General features: G+C 44.0%; 1 protein-coding gene across 1 annotated transcript in view; it reads right to left on the reverse strand.

The window, feature by feature from the left end:
- Window positions 1-22,456, reverse strand: part of rxraa (retinoid X receptor, alpha a) — a 269,828-nt gene that overhangs the window by 10,480 nt on the left and 236,892 nt on the right. The window contains 2 exon segments of the mRNA XM_080743804.1: window positions 2,748-2,880; window positions 7,148-7,277. Of these exon segments, the coding sequence (XP_080599930.1) occupies window positions 2,748-2,880; window positions 7,148-7,277 (263 nt within the window).

Genomic DNA, 22,456 nt, shown 5'->3' on the forward strand with positions numbered 1-22,456 from the left:
CCACTTGAACCCTAGCATCCACATTCTGAGAACTTTAGCCAAAAAATAGCCGATCTACAAGCTCACAACGCCTCGCGCTGCGAGGCGTTGTGAGCTTGTAGATCGGCTATTTCTTTGGCAAAGAGGTTTGGTGTAGAGGGGGAAAAAGAGCAGACTAAGTACAGAGTGAAAGGTCAAGTTTATTAAGTATTGACGGTTCAAGTGGTTAAATATCTGCAAACACAAATTGACAGGAATCCAAAACACACTGATGATTAGTGCTGTCAAACAATGAAACTATGGAATCTATGAAAAGGTTGTGGGGGTCCCTGCTCCATCTCTCTCTCAGCTAAGGGGTCCTTGGCCTGAAAACGTTGAAGACCCCTGGTATAAATCAAGAGCATCAACTCATGCAGACAGTACTTATGGCTGATCAGACATTGCAGACCCCTGTGAGAGTCTGTCTGTCTGTCAGACAGACAGACAGTATGTGTTTTCTGTCTGAGCAAGTGTGTTTTTATTTGTAACCTTTGCTGTCCATAAACCTACATATTTAATGAACACAGACGTTCCTCTGCCACATATCACTCCGCTTCCGTCAATTTGTTATTGAAAGTCAAAGTGTAGCTTCAATAAAGATAATACTATGTGTAATTGATCGACTAGTTTCACAATAGAACCGTGTTATACAAAATGTAATGGCTCAACTCTTAGAGCTCATCAGGGTGGGGGGGGGGGGGTCCCCAGTTAAAATGTTATTATTTTGGGGGTCGCGGCCTGAAAAGATTGAGAACCACTACCCTAGAGTGCACTTCCATCTTTGATGCAGTGTGTCATGCTATGCCCTAGACAGCATCGCCATCTTCTGGCTAGAATAATTATTTCACTGCCTTTAGTGGAGCGCCCCTACAGCCCTTCAAAGAAAAGAATTGAAAACCAGTGGTTTTCATGACTTTGAAACCATCAGTTTAATTTGACTGGATGGTTTACAACATATCGTTGTCGGGTGGAAACCTTGTATCTCCAAAACCGTTTGTTTTGCATTTATCATTTTAAAAACAATTTAAACTAGTGAAAATAGCCAATCTAGATCTACTGTTTTCACTAGTCTTGTGCGACAGTCTTGTATGATGAAGCAGGGCTTTACTTTATTAGATAAACATACAAATTTGAAACCTGGAGATACAAGGTTTCTTCCCGACAGCGACGATTATGCTTCCTGTGTCCAGGGTCTTTAACCACTTTCTTTTTTTTTTTTAAGATTTGTTTTTGGGCTTTTATGTCTTCATTGATAGGAAAGTAGACTGACAGGAAATGGGGGGATAGATGGGGAGTGACACGCGGCAGAGGTTGTCCGGATCGGGAATCGAACCGGCGACGTGCCAGGCATCTATGCCTTTGTGGCAATGCCTAAGTGGTATGCTCCTGGAGCCAGCGCCCCAGGGTCTTTACCCACTTTCAACCTGACTAGACCGATGGAAACACATGTCCTTCTGGTTGTGCATCTACCCAACCTGACTAGACCGATGGAAACACATGTCCTTCTGGTTGTGCATCTACCCAGGCACGTGCACACATGCACTTCTATCCGTCTGTAAAAAGTGCCCTCTCTAGGCCATGAATGCAGTTTTTTACTATGGTGAAAGAAATGCAAATGCCCTCTTTCCATGCCATACCGGAACTCCATGCTGTTATGCCTCATCTCCAATATTGACTTGATTATGCTTATAGTTCAGTGTGTTATCACATATAGGAAATAGACAACCTCCAAGCTCACAACGCACCGCAGCGTGACGCGTTGTGAGCTTGGAGGTCTGCTATTTTCGATATTTTCACCAAAAGGCCCCTTTAGACATTTTAGCCCCTGCCTCTCTAACATTCTCTGCACGTCCCTGCACCTACCCATTCTCATAGTACTCTAAGATGTCAGTACTATGATGACAGCATATTGATGACATCAGGGATCTCCATATATTGGCATGAGAGGCACACAGACAGACAGATACAGAGATTTTGGGTATTCTGGACAACCGCTGATCCGACCTACTTCCCAATTGGCACAGCAACACTCTCCAGTCGTCTCACGCCAAGTTTGAGGCCGATCGGTCAGATGGTTCTCGAGACAGGCAAACACACGCTCACAGACACGCGCTCGCACATACACGCAGGCATTCTGTGCATTTATAGGTTAGATATAGGCCTATCATTGTAGGCTAAATATTTCACAATTTTTGACTTTCTTTCAAAGCTATTCTAAAAAGATGAAAAATGGAGATACAGGTTTTCTGCCCAACGGTGACAATATTCATATAGACTTCTCAAGCCATGGCGTGACTTGAAGTGCAATGGCATGCAAATATAACGTTGTTGTCGGGTGGAAACCTTGTATCTCCAAGTTTCAAATGTGTATGTTCTTTCGCAACTGTAAGGCCGTCACACAAAAGTAGTGAAAACAGCAGATCTACAAGCACACAACGCCTCGCGGTGCGAGGCGTTGTGTGCTTGTAGATCGGCTGTTTTCACAAGTTTAAATCTTTTTTTAAATGAAAAAATGCAAAACTAACGGTTTTGGACATACAAGGTTTTCACCCGACAACGACGATGAGTGAAATCAAAACGTTACAGGCAGGCAGGTCCAAAAATGTCACACGCTGTCAGAATGCATTAATATCTCAATTATGAGGCTGTACGACTCGATTCTTATGAGGTTTTAAAACATGAGCACAGTAAAATCCAGAGTGTGTCGATTTAAACTCAATGAAAATGACCTGTCAAAGATGGCTCCCACTCCGGCACTGTGGGCACTGTTACGGTGGACGTGCAGCCCGGTGGCCAGAAGAATCCCATCTTTCACCGATATCGAGCGGTGTGAAAACGACGCAATGAGGAGCTCATTCCATCCTGGAGAGAGGGAGAGAGAGAGAGAGAGAGAGAGAGAGAAAGAACACACCACAGAGAGATTGTATTGTTACCTCTTACGTATAAGAACTCGTACATAATAGTTTTGTTCCCCAACAATAGCAGCAATAATAAACAAAGACAAATACATTGTCACTATCGGGCAGAAACCTCGTATCTCCAAGTTTTCATATTTGTTAATCTTTTCGTAAAGCAAAGCCTTGTTTTCGTCATACAAGACTGGCGCACAAAACGCAGAAATAGCAGATCTACAAGCAGATCTAAAAGCACACAACGCACGTTGGTGTGCTTGTAGATCTGCTATTTTCACTAGTTTAAATCATTTTTAAAATGATAAATACAAAACAACAGTTTTCGTTTCCACCCGACAACGACGAAATAATAAATAGAAGCAGTTAGTAAGAAAGTCATAAAGTCATATTGTCATACATCGGTCACAGAGCGAGAGAGAGAGAGAGAGAGAGAGAGAGGGAGAGAGAGAGAGAGAGAGAGATGAGAGAGGAGAGAGAGAGAGAGAGAGAGAGCGAGAGAGAGAGAGAGAGAAATAAAGTAATGTGTGAAGGACAGTGGAAATAAATCCCACCACAAAACCTCACATGGCTCTCAGGCAAGAAAAGTTAAACCGACATTAAAAAGGGGGGGTTCCAATGAATCAATTAAGCTGCACGTAAAGAAAAAGAAGAAGCAAGAATCAATTTAACTCTGGGAGTGAACAAATGGAACCAAATGGACCCGTATAAGGATCCATTTGGTTCCATTGTCAAACGGATAACATTAAACCGAGGGTTTCTACTGTGTAACCCACCGAGACATCTTAACCCTCAAATGCCTGGAACGCGCCCAAGCCGCGTCGAGATTTTAACCACTTTAACCATTCTTTTGTGGCTTTAACTATTGAAAAATCGCAGATATAGATTGTAGATCTGCTATTTTTGAAAAAATCGTGAGAAATGTGTGCAAGCCTTTGAATATCTTTGACCCGATCTTTGACCCGACTTCTAAATCCTTCCGTGGCCCTCAAACCTTTTCATGTAAAGGACCCCCAAAATTACATTTTATTTGGCCGACAGACCCCCATCTCAAAATGTGTTGTTCCCCCCCTCCCCCCCCCCCCCCCCTCCCAGAAGCAGAGATTTGAATTACAATTTTTCTTTTTTCAAAAATAGCAGATCTACAAGCTCGCAGCGCAGCACTCTCGGTGCCGCGCTGCAAGCTTGTATATCTGCTATTTTTCAATAGCAGATTTTTCAATTGATTCTAGGCCTACCTAAATGGGTTAAAACACCCCCTTTCCAAGCGGAGACAAGCGTGTAAAAAAGGATGAACCGCGCCTGCCACCGCGATGAAGACGACACGCTTGACCGCGGCAGAACGAGGGCTCGACACCGAAGACCGCAGGCGGCTCATGCCGTTTTCTTTCTTTCTTTCTTTTTTTTCGAGTGACAGGGCTCCTTTAACTGTTCTGCCTAGCAAACACATACCCCTCTCTTCTCCCCAGAGTTGAGCCCGGGTAATGAGAGGGGGCTGAGATGCTTTCATCTGTGAGACAGCAGAACTAAGGAGGTTATTTATAGAAAAACCTGAGCGCGGGGAGGAAGAGAGGAGCTCTCCAGAATAATCTCTCTCTCTCTCTCTCTCTCTCTCTGAAGGTCCTCCATCAACGTGGATATCCGCGAAGGATAAGCGATGATGGAGGGTTTTATTCGAAGGTAAAGGAAAGGGTGGTTGGGGTGGGGGCCGGGGCGCAGTGGTGGAAAGAAGTGCTCACATTTTTGTATTTAAGTAAAAGTATCAATACTGCAATGTAGATGTACTCCCGTTACAAGTAAAAGTCTGGATTTCAAAATGTACTTGAGTAAAAATACGAAAGTGTTGGCGTCAAAAATGTACTTAAAGTACCAAAAGTAAAAGTACAAAATGTTTGAAAATAGCAGATATACCAGCTCACATACGCGTCCCACCGCGACACGTTTGTAGATCGACTATTTTCAAATAGCCATGGTATAGAACAGGGCTAAAGTGGATTCATGTATGTTTAAAAATCTAATAATTTATATCTGCAAAGTAACTAGTAACTAAAGTTTTCAAATAATTGTAGTGGAGTCAAAGTACAATATTTGGATCTGAGACGTAGTGGAGTAGAAGTAAACGCACTGAAAACTGGAAATACTCAAGTAAAGTACAAATACCTCAAGTACAGTACTTAAGTTACTTTACACCACTGGTGGGGCGGGGGGGGGGGGGGGGGGGGGGGGCTGTTTTCATAGCATGTATTTTTTTTCCCTCCAGGTGGATTTATAATCTAAACGGTGTAATTTGGAACCCGTCAACAAGGGCCATGTGAAGGGAGGGCCCCGCGGTGACCTTATTGCGTACGATGATGGGGGAACGTAACGGGAACAGCGGATGATTCATTCCAGCAATAACACACGCGCGTTTTGGACATACAAGGCTTCCACCCGACAATGACGATATACAAGATATGACCTGATTTGCCTGGTTACCCTGTGCCTGTGTGGTTTACTAAACTGGAAAGCGTCCATGTACCCTAAAACTGGACATAATAAAACTGTACATGATATTTAACCACTTACTTGAGCCCTATCTGTGGAGAACATTTTCCATTCTACAAGCTCACAAAGTGAGAACCACTGCCGTGCGTAGGCAGTGGTTTTCAACCCTTTTCACATCAAAGTCCATTATTTATTTGGCATGTGAGCCACGGACTTGACACCATTTTGATGAGATTTGGCCTCTCAGACCCAAAACCTTCAATATCTTCTTGTTGTTGTTGGATAAGGATTTTGTCTACAATTCGATGTGGTACCGCAGGAGATATAAACAGGCAAAATGTTGATCAACAAACAACACATTTCTAATTGTGTAGAATTGTGTAAACTTCTAGTAAATTAAATAATGCAGATGTTTAAAAACGCCTCAGGGCGACATGCGACATGCGCCAATTCTTGGCCATCTGGCCAGTCATGTACGTACTGTATATCGGACCAGTTACTCATTTAAGGAGATCCATGTACTGTATACAGTATAGTACATCCCTTTTATGCCCATACATGGAGATCCCTGTCTAAACCAGCCACACAGATATGGGCTTTCGTCCTCCATATATGAGCATTCCCATAATGAAGTCCTGTTAGATATGGGCTTAATATTGATGACATCAGGGATCTCCATGGGCATAAAAGGGATTCTGTTAGAGTGGTTCCCATGACATCACAACATACTGTTGCCCTGTTAACTCATTGAGTGCCTATCCCGAATTAGTTCGGGATATATTATCGCATCCCAGAGTGCCTATCCCGAACTAGTTCGGGATATAAAAAAAAAAAAAAAAAAATTAAAAAAAAATTTTTTTTTGAATTTTTTTTTTTTGGACCCCATCAAATCTAGTGAACATGATTTCAATCGCGATTTTGCATGTTCCACCCCCATACAACCCCATCTAACATACAGGGCAGCCATGTTTGTTTACATAACATGTAAAACATAATGGCGATTATCTCAAGAATGCCTGAACGGATTTCCAATCGGATTTTTTTGTTTGAAAGCTGTGAACAAACTGCACAAATCCACTCCAATGCAATCCAGGATTGCATTGGATTTTTTAGAGCTCATTCTTCTCTGTTTTTTTCCCATGCATGAGGTGTGCAAGGTTTAATCATGGCTAAGTTGATGAAAATAAGGCTTCTAAAATGCTTGGTAGCCAATAGCTAACTTCAAGCTAACTTCATCCTCTTCCTGTACATGCACAAAGGAAAGTGTTCAGGCAAGTCATGGCTGCAGGGCTTCTGCATATACCAGCATATCTCTATGGGATTTTCTATGGCCACTGGGCGCCCTCTAGTGGTGACTAGGGTGGCACTAAATGAGTTAAGATATTATTATTTGGGGGTCGCGGCCTGAAAAGGAACCACTGGTGTAGACCAGGAATACTCAAACTTCTGAGCCTGTGGGCCACATTACAAAAAAGTCAAAGGGCCACGGGCCAGTTGATAAAATGACATTACTTGATAATTTCTCTCTTTTATTTGCTTTATTTCCACATAATGTAAGACAAGTACAATAATGTGCATTATTTTATGGCTTGGAAATCCATTTATATTCTGTCAATGATACAATTTGTACTAATCAGAAATGTTAGAAACCTTGGCTTCCCATGTGTTAAGCTGGTGGGCCAAAATTGCGGGCCGGAGTTTGAGTATCACTGGTGTAGACTATTTTTTGGACTGACCTGCTCGGAGGAGAATGACCTGGTCGTCCAGAGGCAGCTCAGAGAAGTGCGGGATGCGTTTGGCCCACTCCACCAGGGTGAAGAGCTGCTTGTCCGCCGCCTGGCAGATGTTCGTCACTGGGTCGTTAGGCTGCAGCAGGGAGACACGCGCACACACACACACACACACACACACACACACACACACACACACACACACACACACACACACACACACACACACACACACACACACACACACACACACACACACACACACACACACACACACACACACACACACACACACACACAAATCCGGTTAGTGAATGCATGAGTGTCACACAAATAGTAAATCGTCGTTGTCGGGTGGAAACCTTGAATGTCCAAAACCGTTTGTTTTGTATTTATCGTTTTAAAAATGATTTAAAATAGTGAAAATAGCCGATCTACAAGCACACAACGCCTCGCGGTGCGAGGCGTTGTGTGCTTGTAGATCTGCTATTTTCACCAGTTCTGAGCGACAGTCTCGTATGGTGAAGCAGGGCTTTACTTTACGAAAAGTGAACTTTACGTACACATTTGAAACTTGGAGATACAAGGTTTCTGCCCGACAGTGACAAAATGTATGTGCTTGTGTGTGTGTGTGCGTGTGTGTGTGCGTGCGTGCGTGCGTGCGTGTGCGTGTGTGTGACACCCTCCCCATCAGATAATAAAGCTGTCACACACACACACGCACGCGCACGCACGCACACTCGCCCGTGAATAATCTCCTCTGCGGAGGAGCATGCAGCGAGACAAAACAAACAGTGATTCTGTCCCGGCTTGGAGGAGGAAATACCTACAGAGAACCGCCGGTAGAAAAATGACTTTCTCCGAGCAGGCCCTTTCCTTGGGGACCTTTTAGTCTCCGCACAAATCAGCCTTTTGGAGGGCTAGTGAAGCTCAAAAGAGGCCCTCCTGACTCCCCCCCGTGCTTCAGAACAAGTGCTTGAGAGCTCAAGAGGGAGCACATTAATAGACTGGGCAAGGCAAAAGGCATTGTAAAAGGCTAAATGCTCGAGCGTTTTGGCCGGTTGGGTGGTTGACGAGTGTGCCAATATGATGACTCACTCATGCCTGAAGAGAGTAACTCTGGACTCTAATAAGCCACCTTCAGTGGTTACATTGCCAGTGTGTGAATGGGTAACCGGTAGTCACCCGGAAAAAAACTCGCAGAGACTTTTATTCTTGTAATTGTTTTACGGAGAATATGGTTAGAAATAACTTTAGGATTATGCATATTTTTCCGAGGTTAAGATTAGGAATAGGGTTAGGTTTTGGCACCGTTTTACTGAGGTTATGGTTGGGACGTACAATTTATGTAAGTTATATAGTATTATATTTGTTGCACAATGTTAGCACAGTCTAGTGGAGTCAGACTCGCCAACATTTTACTGAAAAATACAATATTTTTTAATCCTGAAATCAAAAAGACCAGGTGAAAGCTTCTATCATTATTGCCACACGCCATCACATGTCACATGTCAGTCACTGTTGGTGATAGCTCAGTCAATTTTACAGTATATGTCTCTTTTATCTGTGTCCTGATGCATGAAGAATGTAAAGTTGAATCTTTAGTTTTTAAATCTTTGACACAAATAATAAACAGACAGCATGAAAAGTGTTTATCGTTATTCAACATTTGGAAAAGCGATAGTAATATTTTCTGTACTGTTATAATAGACACAAATGCTTGACTGGCAGTAATCACATTGAGCCACAGTGAAAAATACAGCTTTGAAATAAGGCAGATCGTGCCACTTGCTTCAAGTTAATGTCACTTTATTCAGGCATATTACAGACATGCGAAACAGAGCCGTCAATATCAGCCCCATATTTTGCATTGAATTCTTTATGCTTTCTTCATTCATTCATACTTAATAAAAAAATCTAAAAATCTAATAACATCTAATAACATAAAAGTACAAAAGTATCTGTATCAAAATAGTTCCAAAAGTAGAAATTACTCATTATAATTGTATCGTGGAGACTTAAATTATCATGATATCATCCTCCGTCATGCACTGACATCAATTCAGCTTTTATTTGACAAGCTGCATATGCGCCACCATTTAAACCCGCTATTGGTAAAACTTGATACAGTCTTTTTTTCACTCTCTACCAAATCTCTTTGCCAAGTTGCGACGCGTTGTGACCTAGTAGATCTGCTATTTTTTGGCAAATGTTCTGCCCCAGGATGGTGGATGTTGGGGATATTTTGATTATCGTGATAATGTCGTGAATCGCGATTTCTTCGGTCACGATAATCGAGATATGACATTTTCATATCGTCCCATCCCGACCCTTCGGTGACCTCTTCACCTTGTCGTGCTCCCCGTGTGTGAAAAGAGGCCAATCCTGGAGGCCTGGACTGGGTGCAACTCGGACTGCTGAGGTCCAACATCACAGACTCAGCACCGAGAGGGTTCTGTGAAGTAGTTGTGCCGCGCCTCGACTCGCTCCTCGCCGCGCTCTCCTTTGAATTGAGAGGGTTTTTGGAGGAAAGTTTTACCCGGCAATCTCATCGATCGAGCTTCCAGCTCACGCAGTTCCTCTGCATCTGACGCGCTTCTCTGATCAAGATCTTCCGAAGCGATTAAATGACATCGTCATCGATTTTCCGAACAGTCCCGTGTCGAGAGAACCAGCAGCTTCGCGAGAGTGCAGCGTCTCGCCTTTAGATTCTGAGCGCGTGCGCGCGTGTGAACTCGCGGTCTGTCCGCGGCGCAGTCGGAGCAACTTTACTTCCTTCTCAAAATCCCTCTGATCAATGGTTTAGGCTTGGAGGATCCCAACATCAACTGCTGTTCTCAGAGGGAGATTAGCTGAAGATGAAGAGAAAAGGAATGCACTCGAAACTGCTTTCTACCCGACCAGGCCAAAGACTACAGTACAGACTCCCATCCAGGGACGTGCAGAGAATGTTAAGAGGAGCAGGGGCTGACATTTCTAAAAGGGCCTCATGGTGAAAATATCGAAAATAGCAAACCTCCAAGCTCACAACGCTTGGAGGTCGGCTATTTTCGGTGCTTGATACCTCACTAAACTAAGCATAATCGAGTCAATACTGGAGATGGCGTACAGCATGGATCTCTACACAGAGAGGGCAATTCTTTCGACAAAAGATGCTGCATTCTAGTTCGGCAGAGTTTGGACAAGGCAATTCTCTTGAATGCTGCCTTCAGGTATAGCATGGAAAGAGGGCATTTGCATTTCTTCCACCATAGTGAAAAAAAAAACTGCATTCATGGTCTGGAGAGGGCATTTTTTTACAGACAGGTGAAATGGCAGGGGCTCAAGCCCCCTTTGATGTCTTTGTGTGCACGTGCCTGCTCCCATCCCTCCATCCTTCCAATCCGTCCTTCCACCTTGTTGGTGAGAAAGTCATTCCGATCGCAGAGAATCAGAGATTGGCCACTTTGAAATATGAAAAACCTAACCCGTCGCAAAGCCCACGCTGTTTTGAAAAAGTAGTTTCATTTATTCTTTCTTCTTATTCCTACTAGCTGGGGGAAAAAAAAGAAAACAGGCAAACTTATGAATATTTCAGCACGGGATCTCTGTGGGAGATGTGGACGGTGCCGCTCAGTGCGACAGTTTCTTGTGAGTTCTACGGGTTTTCTCTGAAAAACACATAAACAGATCTGTCTAATTCGTTCCAAAAGGCATGCCCCGGCCCTCCAAAACAAAGGAAAACAAAGGGGGGCTTCAAGCGACACGCCACGGTCGAGCCGCCCCCGCATAAGAATACAAGTCCCAGAGTTCTCGTTAAACACGGCGAGCCTCATGAATGTTGCATGGCCGTGGCTCTCTTATCCATGTTTACAGGGGTGTCACACCAAATTCTGGGCCCTGGGTACAAGGATTCACTCACACTTTGTGCTTTAACTAGTGAAAAATAGCAGATATACAAGCTCACAGCGCGGCACCGAGTGCCGCGCTGCATGCTTGTAGATCTGCTATTTTTGAAAAATCGTGAAACTCTTTGTGCGGAGTCTGAATATTTCAAATCCTTCTGAGGTTTTTTGAAAAACCTATGTTTCTATGTCAGTGATGCTCAAATATTTTCGTGTTAAGGACCTCCAAAATGATATGTTTTGGGCCACGGACCCCCATCTCAAAATATTTAGTTCCAGGGACCCCCCCAGAAGCAAAATTTGAGTTACAAATGTTCGCTTAAAAAATACATATACTCAAAGATTTGCACACATTTTCACGACTTTTCAAAAATAGCAGATCTACAAGCTCAGCAGCGCGGCACTCGGTGTCGTGCTGTGAGCTTGTATATCTGCTATTTTTCAATAGCTAAATTATAAAATAATTAAGGCCCCCTCCACCTTGGGCCCTAGTAACTCAGTCACACTTCCCCTCCCCCTTGTGACGTCCCTGACCGTGTTTACACTGACCTGGATTCCCTGGCTCCGCCTATAGGGAGACGACAGAGGGGGAGAGAGGATCGGAAAGCGCGACACCCCTCAGAACGATCCCCCCCGGGTGTCAAATGACAGGTCTCACTGTACCCCCAAAGAAAGGTAACACAACAGTAAGATGTTCCAGGAAACAAACGGATGAGAACCAACTCGACCTGCCGAGGGAGAGGAACATTAACCTGATATCCAGGCTCTTGACTGACTGCGCCGTGCGTCAGTCCACCGAGGGACCCCCTGGGAGTGCATCTGTGACACACAACTTGTGTTCTTCCCTTCCCTTTCTACAGTGGAGAGCCCGGGCGGTGTTGATTTCGTCGACTAAAACTACTACTACGACTGGGTTTTTTTCACTGACAAAAACTAAATAAAAACTAAGCTGTGATGACCAGGGCGCAGGAGGCATTTTAAAAGTGAAGGGGACATATCTGGGAGGTATGTGCGCGCGCGTAGCCCCGAGGAGGGGGGGACATATCCCCTCCACTTGAGCTGAATTACACAGTTGTTTTACGCAGATTTCAAGGCAGGCAGGCCACTGCCTGCCTGCTTGTCACTATCGCGTCGCATTAATTAAACTCATTCAGAACAGCTGAGCTGAGCTGAGCTGAGCTGAGCTGAGCTGAGCTGAGCACTGCACTGGTGGGACTGTGCCTCTAGAGGGCAGTAATACGCCTTGAAATGAGAACTACTCAGTGTGTACAGTATAATCGATCATATTTGCGGCTTTTTCTTGGACCTGAACACTGGGGGCAGGGGCGTCACTAGCAATTCTGGGCCTCTAGGCCAGAAATCTGTATGGGCCCCCCCATGCAAGCGGAGAACCGGCCAACCGGGAACACTTTGTTACTGTTTGAATGACATGTCTCACAATGATACGGTAGCCGTGATCGCCTCAGCAATCATGTTCACCTTATTTGTCAAATTGTAACACCATTTACCATTTTTTCCTCACTCTTTTAGTTTTACTATTGTAGCCTAAGCAGGCTATAAACAAACATGTGGTGTCTGGTGTAACAATTTGACAATGCTAGCTCTTGAAACAAAGTCCAGGAATTCTAGCTTGATCTAACCATGATCACTACACATAATCATCCATTACATGCACACTCAGATACAGCTACTGTATTATTAATGCAGTATAATCCACCCATGAAATAAAAAGTGCAGACCACCATCATCACCAGCAAGTGAATGAGACACCAGAACTCTGACTTGAGCCCAGCCTCCCATGCAAGCCAATATAAAACAGTATAACAATAAAACACTACATTGTATTTTTAGTAGCAGCTTAAATATGTGCAGGTGTTGTGCAGAATATACATTCACTAATCAATAGCAGCAGTGCTCAAGCAAATGCACATGAGGAGTGAAGCATATAGGCTATACATAGGAAATAGAATAGGAGGAAAAATAAGCAGTATAGGACTATTCAGATTGGGTGAAGTATGAAAATGATTAGCCTACATGCAAAAATGAGTCTGCATGCAATCAGAACTTTGGCTAGTTAGCTAAGCTATGGAAAACAAGGGTTGGCTATAATGATCTGAGAATACATCTACTGTATAACAGGCTAGATCATATAAGGCTATATGAGAATGGCATAACATGACATTCTTGTGTGTACTGTGTGTATGCACATACATTGTTTTAACAGCAAAGTCAGTCAGTGCGTTTAATCTACAGCAAGATCCTGTGAACATTTTGGGAGTTCACAAAACAATAATACTGTGACTGACTGAAACAAAAATATTGTGATGCCTAGATTGTTAATTTTGTATGACATAATCATATGACTACTAGATAGATGATGGGATATTATACAATTATTGTTATTACTAGGGACATCCAGCAGTTTAGTTTCTAGTATCTCCATCTATCTCTCTGGAAGAGGTTGCACATGAACTCTGCAGCGGCCGCACTGAGGCGCTCAAACACAAACACTCTAACATTAATCCTCACACTACTTGACACTATTACCATACTTTAGATAACTAGTCATTGTTGCAACAAACCAAAACATTTTTCACTTTTCACAATTTGGGAACCTACATACATTCATAACGTGATGTGATTGTGATCAACTGATCATGTCACTAGTTTAGGAGTGCTTCCTTCCAGAACTTAGCAAACAGGTGTTTCGTTCGAAACACTTGCGTTTGTGCTTAAAACGTTATCCATGCTTATTGCTTAATGGTGTTGGATAAAGAAGGAAGAAGGAAGAGGGGAGAAGATTTTCTGTTGCATGCTTACCCACAGACATCAGCTGCTTCCTTGAGTGTAAACAGTCAAGCTCTCCTCTCAGTTTACAGTAATGAAACATGCTGCTCTATGTTACATTACGTCTTTTTTTCTCTCTCTCCCTGTCTCTGTTCAATGCGTGTTGTGTGTGGAAGAAGCCGGGGGAGGGTGGAGCGAACAGAACCTGAAAGTTGATCTTATGTTTGCAGTCTTTTTTTTTTTTTTTTTTCTCCCTGTCTCTGTTCAATGCATGCTGTTGTGTGCTGAAGAAGCTGCTTTACAGTCAGGACCGGGGGAGGGTGGGGCGAACAGAACCTGAGAGTTGATATTATGTTTGCAGGACCAATGAAAAGACTTTTCCATTTACTTCAGATGATCATAATTATCCTTTATAGCACACCTAAGTTTCACAACCATAACATGATGCAAGCGGACACACAAACCGCAAAGCTACTATAGGTCTCAAAACAACGTGAAAGCAGGAGAAACCATTTTAGCTTTATAAGGGGTGAGTATATAATATAGGGACCCTCAATTATTTAAATTGTATCGCTCATTGGTTTTATTCCAGCAGTAATTTTAAGTTTTTAGACACAAATGATAAACATAATAATAATAATTATTATTATTGGGGGAAAAAGAGTTTTAATCCAGACGTTTTGACTGGGGGGGATATCCCCTCCACCCAAAAAAAGTGGGGGTGTTAATCCCCCCCATCCCCCCCTATCTGCTGCGCGCATGGTGATGACTAAAACTAAGACTAAATATATTGGCAATTACATTTCATCAACAAAATAAAAACTAGACTAAAAAGTTAGGGAAGGGACATGTGCTGAAGAGAGTCATTTTATGTTTGGTTGCTCTCAGGTGTTGCGTCTGCGACGCGTTGTGAGCTTGTAGATCGGCTATTTTCAGCACGCAACCAAGTGTAAAATCAGTCATTACGATAACATCAAGGCCTGCCAAAATACATTTTAGTTGACTAAATCAACTGTAGATTTAGTCGACTACAATTAGACTAAACCCCAAACTTTTCAGGTGAACTAAATTATGACCAAAACTAAATTACATTTTATTCAAAAGACTAAATGACTAAAACTAAATCAAAATGTGCTGTCGAAAACAACACTGCGCTCGGGACTGATTGCTTTCTGAAAATGTGAGGCGGCTGAGGAGTAGGAGAGGGGTGGGAGGGAGAGGAGGAGGAGGAGGAGGAGGAGTAGGAGAGGGGTGGGAGGGAGAGGAGGAGGAGGAGGAGGAGGAGTAGGAGAGGGGTGGGAGGGAGAGGAGGAGGAGGAGGAGGAGGAGGAGGAGGAGGAGTAGGAGAGGGGTGGGAGGGAGAGGAGGAGGAGGAGGAGGAGGAGTAGGAGAGGGGTGGGAGGGAGAGGAGGAGGAGGAGGAGAGGGGTGGGAGGGAGAAGAGGAGGAGGAGGAGAGGGGTGGGAGGGAGAGGAGGAGGAGTAGGAGAGGGGTGGGAGGGAGAGGAGGAGGAGGAGGAGAGGGGTGGGAGGGAGAGGAGGAGGAGGAGGAGGAGAGGGGTGGGAGGGAGAAGAGGAGGAGGAGAAAGAAGGAGAAGAAGAAAAGACAAAGTGTCTCCCAGAGGTGGAGAGAGAGAAAGACTGTGAGCGAGTGGGTTTTTAGCGGCCCTGGGAGGACGTCTACTTAACCCATTTAGGGCCTAGAATTATTGAATGCATTAAACAGTGAAAAATAGCAGATATACAAGCTCACAGCGCGGCACCGAGTGCCGCGCTGTGAGCTTGTAGATCTGCTATTTTTGAAAAAAGTCGTGAAAATGTGCGCACATCTTTGAACATGTGTATTTTTCAAAGCGAACGTTTGTAACTCAAATTTTGCTTCTGGGTGGGGTCCCTGGAACTAGATATTTTGAGATGGGGGTCAGTGGCCAAATACATGTCATTTTGGGGGTCCTTCACATGAAAAGGTTTGAGAACCACTGACATAGTAGTCTCTCAAGAACAGACTAACTGAGCTCCATTTAAGTGAAAAGGATCTTTTCTTTGACGATGGCTGGCCAGATTGCTGACATAGAAACATAGGTTTTTCCAAAAACCTTAAGAAGGATTCAAAAGACACTTATAGAATCAGGTAAAAATTCAAATTTTCATGATTTTTCAAAAATAGCAGATCTACAAGCTCGCAGCGCGGCACTCGGTGCCGCGCTGTGAGCTTGTATATCTGCTATTTTTCAATAGTAAAAGCATAAAATAATAATACACTATAATGTGTACCCGTTCTAAATGGGTTTTAATGCCAGTCACAAACAACATTGTCTTAGTTCCTAGCCATATCAAAGGCTCTTTATCATGTGCGCGCAGCATAACAGTCTCCCCCCATCCCAGCAGCTTAGAGAAATGCCAGGCTTGCATACTGTGTCCTATGAAATTTTCATCACTTATGGAGGGGAGACGAAAGGTTTACCTTTCAATTTTTCATTATTCTGCTTGAACCTCGCTGCGCTATAGTGCGGGCAGCAGAGACGCGCTCGGCACTGGTATGGATGGATCGGTATGTAAATTAAACACTCCACGGCCCCACTTCTCAGCTCAAAAACTGAAAAACTCGACTTCGACAAGCACAATAATGCCAGGCATTGTTTGTTATTATATGAAACAAGAAAGACGAATACGATATTTTTAATTGTATATACAGGTATATCTATCTACCGTTATATCTATATATCTATATCTATATCTATATCTATATCTACATATATATGTACTACAAATGTATCTACATTACATGTGTTGTGTTGTGTTGTGGTGTGTGTGTGTGTGTGTGTGTGTGTGTGTGTGTGTGTGTGTGTGTGTGTGTGTGTGTGTGTGTGTGTGTGTGTGTGTGTGTATGTATATACAGTATATCGTCACTGTCGAGCAGAAACCTCGTATCTCCAAGTTTCAAATGTGTAATTTTTTTCGCAAAGTAAAGCCCTGCTTCATCACTAGGCCGTCGCACAAAAGTAGTGAAAACATCCGATCTACAAGCACAGAGAGATCGGCTGTTTTCACTAGTTTAAATCATTTTTAAAATTATAAATACAAAACAAACAGTTTTGGACATACAAGGTTTTCACCCGACAACGTCGATATGCTGTTCAGTTTTTGGATGATCATCTGCTGGTCTGGATAGAGGTATAAAGGGAGACACACACACACACACACAGTGTGAGAGAGAGAGAGAGAGAGAGAGAGAGAGAGAGAGAGAGAGAGAGATAGAGAGAGAGAGAGCAGAAGAAAAGACAGAGAACGACAGAGAGAGGAAGGAAGGAAGAAAAACCCGGCAAGACAGAGTGAAAGCGTGTGTGTGTCCCACCCCTCTCTCTCTCTTCCCTGGGTCCTTCTTGAAAGAAGAAGGCCTCTCCTTGTCTGGCTGGAGGCACATTACTAACGCCTGTTTAACTCCTGTTCTAGGTCACCATGAGATAAACACACTTTATTCAGCCTGGCCAGACCCCGGCTATTAGACAGTGGCCAAGGCCCATTCATGGTGCGCAGTCACAGCCGCCCACAGGACCCTGTGATTAATTATCCCACGGGGCAATGCTTCCCAAAAGAGCCCTCGCAGGAGGGAGGCATGGGAGGGGACGAGGGGCAGACGAGAGGGACGAGGTCATAGTCCGGGAGGGCCTGCCTGCCATGGCATGGGGACTCCTTACGGACACACACACACACACACACACACACACACACACACACACACACACACACACACACACACACACACACACACACACACACACACACACACACACACACACATTCCAATACTATTGCCTGAGTTATACCTATAGTTGCACGCGGGCAGTGGTGTAAAGTAACTAACCATGCATATGGAAAACCGGCTATTACAAAAGATGTTTATCCACGGGTTTCCAACGCCCCATAGTGCATTGCGCAGACGCTGTACCGAGCTTCCGGCGCCGCAGCCGAGTGGGATTAGCGAGTTTAAGCTCGCTACGGCAACGGCAGATGACAACGGTAATCGGAAATGATCCGCGCTTGATAGTTAAACCTGCCGTCGCCGCAGCCGCCTCTACTACGGCAGAAGGTCCCTTCCCACGTAGCGCCTACTCCGTCTGCTGCGTGTACGCGTCGCCATGGGAACCAAAGCGTTCAGTGAAAGGGGTGGGAACCCGTCGCCGCCGAGGCTTTGCTTAACCATTTTGATCGCTACGGCGATTACGTCATAGCAGCCGTAGTCCCGCCTCCCGTCGCCGTATTAGAAACGCGCCGCTTAATTTCCCTATTTACAAGCTCACAACGGGCTGCATCTGCGACGCGACGTGAGCTTGTATGTCTGCTGTTAAAAAAGTAAAGTATTTCTATATTGCAGTATTGATACTTTTACTTAAGTAAAAAAACATAAGAGTACTTTTTCCACCACCGCGAGCGGGTGTCACGCACCGGAAATAGCCGATCTGATAAGCTCACAACGTGTCGCAGAGAGACGCGTTTGTGAGCGTATAACTCAGGCTTGGTGCCAACAAACTGGGCCCCACCCCGAATAAAATATCCCAATAAATAATACTGCAATATGCAAACATATAATATCATACTATTCATATGTATATATAATACGCCAGCTGCCAACTGCAACGGAATCAGAATGTCTGAGGGAAATAACTGGAATGTGGTCCAAATGTGATGCAAGAAGCCATAAAGGAATGATGGCAATACCTGTGGAGCCCGTGACATGAATTTCCAATGGATTATGATGATGAATAACAGAGAAATACAGTGCATCTAAAACTCCTTTTGGATGCCCCCTATGGTGTCAGTGGACAGTGAGGTCCACGGTTCTGCTCTGGTGTGTCAGTGTTGCCAGCCACTCTATAAAGTGTCCCTCTCCCTAATATTCTAATATTGTTGTATCTCTATATTTCAATGTTTTTTTGGGGGGGAAATTAATGAGTAGAGCAAAAAGCCTATCTACAAGCTCACAACATGTCATGATAAATCGCCTATTTTCACTATAACTGGGGGGGAGTTCAAGTTAAAGTGGTTACACTCGTAAGTGGGTTTTATAACATTTAACGAAGAAAAAATATAAACAAAAAAATTGACTAAATATAATAACTACACGTATACTGGATCCGTGGAACACAGGTTCTTTTTTTCTCCATTTCCTGAAAAGTAACGGTCTATGGACATACCCGGTTTCCACAAGACAGCGATGATGATATACCGGTACGTATGTTTCCATCCGGCCCTCCCCAAAAATAGCCCCCCCATTTACTCATATGAGAGCCCCGACAGTCTACCTTCACTTCACAGGACATTTCCCTCGCCTGGAGCACCAGTCCAAGAAGAAGCGCTCACTCTCTCTCTCTCTAGCTCATTCTCTTCCCCAGTGGCGTCAGTTCAGGAAAGAGCTAAGGTATGGCAACATGACTGGTGTCTTGCACGCGCGCAAAGGCGCGCGTGCAAGACACCAGTCATGTTGCCATACCTTAGCAACAGGCATGATACATTTATTTTAAGAAGTACATTGTATTTTTCCCCTGTTTCTACGGTTTGTTCAAGTGCAGCTAAACTTGGCATAGTAAACGTGCCACAATTATCAATAATGAATTACTGTGCAGCTGACCTGCGGAACCTGGGAATATGTCAAGATGGGGACAATAAAAGTGTGGAGAATATAATTATAATACCTTGTTAAAGTGACCATTTTGTTAAATTTTGCATTTGTAGTTATTTTAATGTAATTTAACAACATAACCAGCACAGATAGACGAAGATACATTCATGGATTTATATTTAAAAGTAACTTTTATTCTCCCCCCTGGACCCAGGGTATGGCAGATGCATACCCCTGCCATACCCAATTGACGCCCCTGCTCTTCCCCTCCACCATCCATCTCTCTCCTTCTCCAATCTCCACCCTTCCTTCATTTTGCCTCCTTCAGCAGGCTACTACACAGCTTCTCTCTCTCTCTCTCTCTCCCTCCTTCTCTCTCTCTTTCTCATGTTCTAGCAGAATTCCTGAGAAAGCCAGAGCTTCATGCTATGCTTTCAGGAACCGTCTGTTGCATTATTCATTCTCCACGGTCTCCTCTCTGTCAAAACACTGCCGGCCCACAGTGTTTTTAACAGCATATCTTTTTCCCTAGGATGGTGCTTGGGACACCTTGAGCTCAGATGCCCTGTGAGCTGGCTGAGCTGAGCTGAGCTGGGTCGGGAGCTAAGGGAGCGCTCCTTGCGCTTAACACGATAACCTATTCCGTCAAACCACGGCCTCCCGTCTTGGTTCACTCTACTTCCTGCGTAGTGCTGTGCACAGTATATGCAAGGTTCTACGACACATGCATAACTTTTTGCATCACTTGACAGCGAAGCAGGCACGCCGGCAGTGAGCCCTCATGCCTGCCTGCTCGGCGTGGGCACTCGCTCGCCTACCGGCTCCGTCGGGAACGCCTCGCGCGCCTCACTGTCGGCCCGCCTTGCCTTGTTGTCAAGACGTGAACCGAAACGAGCTCGCCTGTCCGACCGCCATCCTAGGAAAAAGAAATATAGCCTACAGGGCTTATGGGGAGGTGTTGGTAGCTGTGGCGGGGTTGTAGGGGGTGATGGTGAGAAGCAGGATGGGCGAGTGTTTTCTGCAGGTCGTTCAGTCCGAGTGTATCAAAGGGTGCGTTCGGAAATGCGCACCGGGAGTGTGCTCAGTGTAGTGAGTGCCTAAACCTAACCCTAAACCTAACCCTAACCTCAGTAAAACTATGCCTAAACCTAACCCTAACCCTATAACCACACCCGGTGCGCATTTTTGAATGCACCCTTTGATACACTCGGACTGAACGACCAGCAAGAAATACTCTCCCGAAGCAGGATATAAGGCAAATGGTACAGGTGAACACTGACCACTGACCAGTTGTTTTCAATTGTCTCTGTGCTGTACTGCGTGGGATCAGGATTCTATGCAGATCATTAACTGAGGACCCAACATCCTCCATCTAATGCCCGATTACTTGCACCAGCAGTGCGCGCAAGTACTGCGTTCGCTGCTGTCTGTTTCCGGACGTCTGTTTCCGTCCGACAGTACAAAGGCAGGGCCTTTAGCCAATGAGGGAACAGCACAGTACTTGTGCGCTCTGCTGGCGCATAAGTAGGCCATATAGGGCCACGAGTGCACAAGGCGCAAGTTGGCACTTTTTCTTTCTGTGAGCTTGTAATGGGGCGTGTTGTCTTTACCACATATAATATAATATTTCATATTAAAGTATTGAGCTGGAACTGAAAGTCCATCTCAGTCCCTGCCAGCAGGGGGCAGGTTCCTACCTGTCAGCGCTAGAATGCCACTTCAGCAGTGGTGGAAGCAGCACTTTTGAGTAAGTAAAGATAGCTGTACCACAGAGTAACAATACTTTAGGACAAGCCCTGCATTCAAAGTCAAAGTACAAAAGCATTAAAATATATTAAAGTGGCAAAAGTGATTATGCCAAATGCCAATTTCAGAAGTATAATTATTGGTTATTAATCAATTATTTTCAAAAGGTTTTTTTGTATTATTATTAATAATTTGATGAATTATTAATAATACAAATCTGCAAGTAACTAGTAACTACAGCTGTCAAATGTAGTGGGATAAAAAAGTACAATATTTGCCTCTGAGATGTAGTGGAGTAGAAGTTATCATGTGGAAACGTATACATATTTTATATTTCCTATTAATATTATGAATATTCCCTCTGATACATAGTACATTAACATTGTCCTGAAATGCAGTACTTCAGTAAATGTACTTGTGCTACTGTGCAGTGTGCACCACTGCACTTCAGAAACAGCCAGCAGGTAACGAATGACTAAACAGAGCCAACAGACCTCATTTCCCCTTTTAATACACATCTCATGGCTGGAAGACTCCTTTAAAGGAATGTACACTACAACCATGTTAGTCTATATATCATTGGTTGTCAAACATTTTGTTTGCCAGGGACCCACATAAAATGGGACTTGTGTTTGAAGTTTTCAAAATGATTAATTGCCATTATTAATGTTGTCTTGTAGATCGGCTAGTATCAAAGCTAATATCTAGAAGTATCAAATAGGGTTAAAGTTATGAAGCAGATTTTGATAGCTTAGGACGCCCTCCCCGGACCCCACTTTGAGAACCACTGGTCTATAATATTCTGTTCGGACCGTGGGGACAATAAAATCCCCAACGTTCATTTAATGTCACAGGGTCCATTTGGTAGCATTTGTACACTCCACCGCAGTGGTTCTCAACCTGTGGGTTGGGACCCCCAGGTGGGTCCCCAAATTATTTTGGGTTGTCCCCAGATGATTAACTTAATGTGCAACATTGCTTTCTCACTCAACAGTAAAGAAACCAACATAAAGTTTAAGTGTATAGACTATAGAGCATATATGCATATTTCTAAAGTGACAATTTAAGACATTTTAATACTTCTAAAATGACAAACTAAACATTGGCCAAATTATCAAATATTAGAGGCAGAAATTGTGAAAATAGCCGATCTACATGTTCACAACACCTTGCGTTGTGAGCATTGTGAGCATGTCGCTTTGCGAGGCGTTGTGATCTGCTATTTTCACAATAGAACCGTGTTATACAAAATGTAATGCCTCAACTATCGGTGCTCGTCA

This window comes from Nannobrachium achirus (assembly GCF_963921795.1).
Source record: "Nannobrachium achirus genome assembly, chromosome: 15".
Lineage (NCBI taxonomy): Eukaryota > Metazoa > Chordata > Actinopteri > Myctophiformes > Myctophidae > Nannobrachium > Nannobrachium achirus.